The following is a 6,575-nucleotide window of genomic DNA, read 5'->3' as shown; positions in this document are numbered from 1 at the left end:
ATTTTCATTCATAGGCTTCCTTGGCCTTTCTGAATTGAAGAACTTCTGCTGCTGCCTTAAAAGGACAGGATTTGATTCAGTGAAGAAAACTCCTTAATTGCACATTTATTGTATTTAAAACCATAACAAGTGGACCCTTGTAGTAAAGAGCCATTAATCCAGCCTGTTGGAGCAAAAATGTCTCCAGAAAGTGCAGAGATTGGGTGCCTTTCACATCTCGACAGGAACGATAGTCCAGAGAAGAGGGGCAGCCACTCACAAGGCCCTGCTCAGAGTCACTGTGCAAAAGGGCTTCTGGGATATTGGGGATGTGCAGGAAAGACACTCAAAGCCCCTTTCTCAAGTTACCTGGAAAATTCTGCCTGGGAACTCCTCTACCGAGGGCGGGGATGGATAGTTACGTCACCCGACACACCATCCTCTAACCGCCACCACGCCGAATCCTCCTCAAACCGAGGGGCAGGCCGACCGAGGCCGGACTGCACTGCTGCCGTAACCGCGCCGGGAGCCAGGCCGCCCCGGCACTCAGCCCGCCCTAGAGAACCCGCCTCCGACCAGGATTCAGCCCGCCCCAGAGAACCTGCCTCCGACTGGGAGCCAGGCCGTCCTGGGAATCAGGTGGCCCTGGAGACCCCGCCACTGTACCCACACTGAGCCGAGTGGAGATCGGAGATCCCCTGGGTGGGGGGTGGCGGAGGACGGGGTCGGGATGGATACATGGGTCGGGACAGGGTGGGGGGAGTCACAGGGATTAGCCACAGCAACGCGTGGCTGGGTACAGCTAAACAATAAAAATGTGTCCTTTGGGTGAATGCACGTATCCACGGACATACATCTGTGTGTACTAAACAATTTAAATGCACTCTGCTGGGATACTGTTTATGAAAACAATCTGTTTATTTTATTTTTTAATTCTTATATAAGGAGATAAAAATGCAACAATTTAAGTCTATAAGTCTACACCCATTGAAAACTACAAACCAAAATTATAAACAACTTGGATGATGGGCTTGAGGGCATCCTGAGCAAGTTTAGAGATGACAACAAATTGGGAGGGGTGGCTAATACCCCAGAGGACAGGATCACACTTCAAAATGACCTTAACAGATTAGACAACTGGGCCAAAGCAAACAAGATGAATTTCAACAGGGAAAAATGTAAAGTACTACACTTGGGCAAAAAAAATTGAAAGGCACAAATACAGGATGGGTGACACGTGGTTTGAGAGCAGTACATGTGAAAAGGATCTTGGTAGACCACAGACTTGACATTAGTCAACAGTGTGATGCAGCAGCTTAAAAAGCCAATGCAATTCTGGGTTGCATCCATAGGAGTATAGCATCTAGATCATGGGAAGTTATAGTACCACTGTATTCTGCTCTGGTCAGACCTCACCTGGAGTACTGTGTCCAGTTCTGGGCACCACAGTTCAAGAAGGATACTGACAAGCGGGAACGTGACCAGAGGAGGGCAACCAAAATGTTCAAAGGCCTGGAAACAATGCCTTATGAGGAACGGCTTAGGGAGCTGGGTATGTTTAGCCTGGAGAAGAGAAGGTTAAGGGGTGATATGATAGCCATGTTCAAACATATAAAAGGATGTCATATAGAGGAGGGAGAAAGGTTATTTTCTGTTGCTCCAGAGAAGCGGACATGGAGCAATGGATTCAAACTACAAGAAAGAAGATTCCACCTAAACATTAGGAAGAACTTCCTGACAGTAAGAGCTGTTTGACAGTGGAATTTGCTGCCAGGAGTGTGGTGGAGTCTCCTTCTTTGGAGGTCTTTAAGCAGAAGCTTGACAGCCATTTGTCAGGAATGCTTTGATGGTGTTTCCTGCTTGGCAGAGGGTTGGACTGGATGGCCCTTGTAGTCTCTTCCAACTCTATTATTCTATTCTATGATTCTATGAACTGGTGAATTGTTCATAAACTGTTGTAGTTTATGTTGCTGGGTGGTCGACTTTGAGTTACGAGGTGGTGAGACCTCAGTAACGCAGTGATGGCTGCCCAGCACACTTCCCGGAGCAACCTTGCCTTTTAGTCTCCTTAGCGGCCTAGTGCAGCGGCGAGAAGAACAGTGGGTCAAGCAGAGCAATAAATCAGGACTATGATTTATTATCTATGAGCTTTATTTACAAGACGCTGGGGATTTAGCCGACATGCTTTCATCCCTCCGGGCAAAATCGAAACTTAACTCCTCCAACAGCACACAGGCACGTACAAGCACATGAGGCACAACAAAGCAAAGAACAGAGGCAAAAGAGGAAGTACAGAGAGAGACTCCTCCTTTTGTACAGAATCTTACACAGTGATATCCTCAGTGACAGAATGTAACATCCTGACTGCTCCCCCTCCCACCACCAGACTAAAAAATACCTTTAAAGATTCAGGAGTGAAATGAGAAACGAATTCGTCACACGCTGCATTGTTAAAACAGTGGGATCTGCTGCCATTAAAGGTAGTTGTGGCCACAAATTTGGCTGGCCTTAGGACAAGTTAATGGAGGATGACCCTGTTTTCCACTGTGGCAAGGGAAAAGGACCTGGGGATTTATTAATCTGCTTTATAATGGCTATAGTGCCTTATTGATGCCACTATGCCTGTCAGAAATCCTATATTCTTTGTGCCTCTCACTGCCTCGCTAAAATCCTCTCAAAGGTCCCCTTGAAAAACTGCCCAAGGTTCTCTTGGCAGGTCAATGTTTTTTATGTCAGTCACTCTGGTCTGAAGAGAAACTCCCAACTGGGCCTGAGAGGCAGATTTAGTCTCCTCAGGCAATTCTGAGGTGTGTTTCATTTCCCCACAGATAAAAGTAAGGGAGGAGCATCTCTCCAGAGAACGAGGCTCCAGAGAACGTGTAGAGTTCAGCTCCTGAGTCAGCGTTAGAAAGAGACACACGTCCCCCTTCATAGTCCAGAGTCACCCGGATCCTCCTGGGCTCCTCCCTCAGGAACAGAGGAGAGTAAAGAGGGGAGGTACAGGCTATGTACTCATCTCCCCACTTCCGCACAGCCCATACCCCCTCCTCAGGCTTTAAGGAGAAGCGGCCCTTTCTATTCACAGATTTCCTGGCAACCCCCAAAGCCCATCTTTCCCCACTTCCCACACTGACTTCCCAGAAATGCCTGCCTGCTGTGAATCCCTCACGTCCCAACACACAAAAATAGCATCTGAATCTCTTAGGATTGTCGGGCATGGGTAGAAGTCTGTCTCTGCATCTTACGCTTTTCCGATCCTTGGACAGAATGAGCCTGGGATGGGCTGTGTCTGGATCCAGAGTGACATTTGCTGTTGGGGAGAAGATGAGGGAGAGAGAAGATTAGGCAGAATCAGCCAAGAGAGAGAGACACACATCCTTATACAAAAAGCACACCAAAAAAACCCAGTGTGGTGTAGTGGTTAAGAGCGGTAGGAAACTGGGTTTGTGTCTCCGCTCCTCCACATGCAGCTGCTGGGTGACCTTGGGCTAGTCACACTTCTTTGAAGTCTCTCAGCCCCCCTCACCTCACAGAGTGTTTTTGTGGGGGAGGAAGGGAAAGGAGAATGTTAGCCGCTTTGAAAGCGGGATATCAAATCCAAACTCTTCTTCTTCTTCATATTCCCTTTCAGATCAATGGGATTTCTTTCCATCACATGCAACACTGAGACTCCTCCTCTCAGACTTTCATCAGAATAAATCCAGGCATTTTTTAAAAGGAAAAACCACCCAGTAAAGCTTTTACTTGTTTCTTTTGTTAGTGAAGGAGAATTGGAGGAGGCAGGAGAGGAGAGAAGGTGGCCCCCTCTGACATTGGGTTGGGAGAGGAGGACCCTGTTCAAATAAATAATAATAATAATAATAATAATAATAATAATAATAATAATAACAATATAATTATATTTGAATACTGCTCTTCATCTATAGGTCTCAGGGTGGTTCACAGCATAAAAATACAACACAAAACCACATATAGGCGTCCCCTCACTTTCACAGGGGTCACGTTCTGGGCCCTCGTGCCCACAAGTGAAAATCACGTTAAGTGGGGAGCCTGTTTATTCCTGCTCTCCATCTCTCTCACCCACTTGGTCTCTCCTTGCCTTCCTACCATCTTGGAAGTTTAGGGCTTGCCACCAGGGAGGAGGAGGCAGGTGGCAGGGCAATTTTACAAAGGACGGCTTATTCCATGCTTCTCGTTTGGACTGAATATATACCGTAAGACTAGTTCCCTGGGGGAAGGGGGGAATAACTCAAAAGGTTTCCAGTTAGGGTCTTAGACAGTCATGATAGGAAAGTGTAGGGCTGCCATGTTTTGAAGAGCAAGAAAGAGGACACATTTGCCAACTTATACTTTTAACCGTGGATCACTATGACAACTCTCATTTTAAATACCCCTACTATATGTAGGCTACAGAAGGTGTGATATATTGCTAGTAGCAATGCTCTTAACTTTCAACAACAGAATGATAATAATAATAATAATACATATAGCTCCCTTGCTTGCCACATTAAAGTTTTTGGGCTCATGTTTACATCTTTGCGAACATAAGTGTGCATATGGACCCTCCTTAAGGGCAGGGTTAACTCTTGCCTTCCCAGACTCCTTTGCCAAGATCTTGTAGCTGAGCCAGCATCCTTTTAGTTCCGCCACAAGAGAAGGGATTTTGTTAGCTTAAGATGGGGCTCTGTTGTGATTCTCTGCTGCAGACTAGCTAAGCAAGGTGCCTTAGATCTTAGTCTAATACAATAGAAAAAATTTCAAGGGATCATGTAAACAAAAAACAAAAAACCTTGGGACATTATGTCAAATTTTTTAAAAAATTTAATCGTGAAAATGGAGGAAGTGGCAAGGAAAAAGAAGGCATATGGGAACTAGGCCTGGAAAAGGTCACATGGAAAAGTGACCCAACTTTCTCTAGGCAGGAATAAAACTCTTCCCTCCTCCATCTGATCCTTCTGGGAAGTCTCCCCCCTCCCTTCTGCACCTCCAAGGCCACCCTATCTGCCTTTGTCATACAAACTGCAGGCCTATAGTGCAGCTGTGGATGGTTCTCAACTGTACAGAAGAGACTCTTGACCCCCCATGAAACACTAGTATTAAGTATTAAGCTCCCCTCCTGTGAATTGGAGTATCCATGTGAAATTTACCTCTCTGTAGATTTCCGAATGACTGGGCATCTGAAGAAGCAAAAAGAGAGGCTTAATGGGCTACACTACAATAGCTCAAGTAAAATCTTTTTACAAAACATCACCATAACATAGCATCTGTTGTTCCCTTATTTCAAGCATAAGGTTAAATCATATAACAAATAACTGCAAAGATGACAACTGTAGGCCTAAGGAATTAAAACAACTAATGTGTTTAGCTGTAATTCCTGCATTGCAGGGGTTGGACTAGATGATCCTTGCGATCCATTCAAACTCTACCATTCCATGAATCCATGGGGAAATCAGAAATGGTAAACCATACTAGAAAATGGCGGAATACAATCATTCAAAATTCAGAAATGAATTGGTGATCTGTACTGGAGGGCTGGAGGGAGGTTAACACCTGCCCCAAATAAACTGGTGGGGAAACGCTGTTCAAACTGGAATTTCCAAGCATGCTGACAAACCAAATTGCAGGGAAGAATTGGCAGAGCTGGAATGGGGTTGATCTCATGAGAACTGTGGGAACTCTCAGGAGATTGGGATGGCTGAAGCATCAGAAATGGCTGGTGAGCTTGAAACTCTGAGGAAGAGGCGGCTCAGGCCTTGGCTCTGCTGCTGGGAGACCAGCCTGGGCAGGAGGTGGAGGAGGGACTGGGTGCTTGCAGGTCCCTTTAAAACACACTTCACGAGGGGGAAATCCAAGCATATCTCGAGAAGCCTCAAAAGAACCTCTCCAGATTGTGTGGAGGGAAAACAAAATGCAAGGGAGATTCCCTATATGAGAACTCGACAAGAGGGACATTGGACTGACCCAGCAGGATTCTTCTTAAGGGCTTTTGTAAGAAAGCAAAATCTATAAAACAGAGGGGGAAAGCAGGATAATACTCTAAGGGCAGGAATGGAACTCAGACTGGTGTGCAGGTTCTTCGTAGGGACAAGCTCTGCCCCCAACCCAAGCCTTCAAACTCCCTCCCAGTTCATTCATGGGACATACAAAGAACCCAAACACCACTAGAGGACTGTTACCCACAGTTATGCCATTGATGGTGGTCCTAAACTCTGCAGAAGAGACAGTTCAACACCCATGAAATATCAGCCCCCATCCCTCCTGTGAAATTGTTGCTCCCCTGGAAATTTACCTTTCTGAATCTGTTTTCTGCATAACAGAGCATCTGAGGAAGCAAAAAAGATATAAAGTGTAAGGGCAACACTCTTCCACCTGAAATAAACCTCCATACAAAAGTAACACGTTTTGGCTCCCGAACGTCAAAAACCCAAAAGTAAATGCTGCAAGAGCCGCACCTCAGAAATCAACCGTTTTGTAAGTTGAACATTACGTTCGACTTCTGAGGTTTGACTGTACAAGTATTAAATAGTACAGTGGAACCTCAGAAGCCGACCACCTTTGAACTTGAACGTTTCGGCTCCTGAACGATAGAAAAACAG

The 6,575-nt window shown here is 45.8% G+C and overlaps 1 protein-coding gene across 1 annotated transcript in view; it reads right to left on the bottom strand.

Moving 5' to 3' along the window:
* Positions 1-2,108: 2,108 nt before the first annotated feature.
* The window catches only part of LOC118081285 (uncharacterized), a 36,815-nt gene continuing 32,348 nt past the window's right edge, over positions 2,109-6,575 (bottom strand). Inside the window, exons 16-18 of the mRNA XM_035107720.2 lie at positions 6,269-6,301; positions 5,127-5,156; positions 2,109-3,289 (exon numbers count right to left, since the gene is read on the bottom strand). Of these exons, the coding sequence (XP_034963611.2) occupies positions 2,772-3,289; positions 5,127-5,156; positions 6,269-6,301 (581 nt within the window). The 3' untranslated portion in view covers positions 2,109-2,771. The remainder of the gene's footprint in view (positions 3,290-5,126; positions 5,157-6,268; positions 6,302-6,575) is intronic.

Source organism: Zootoca vivipara, chromosome 2 (genome assembly GCF_963506605.1).
Source record: "Zootoca vivipara chromosome 2, rZooViv1.1, whole genome shotgun sequence".
NCBI lineage: Eukaryota > Metazoa > Chordata > Lepidosauria > Squamata > Lacertidae > Zootoca > Zootoca vivipara.
Note: the sequence above shows the minus strand (reverse complement) of the source record. Positions and strands in the feature narration are given on the sequence as shown.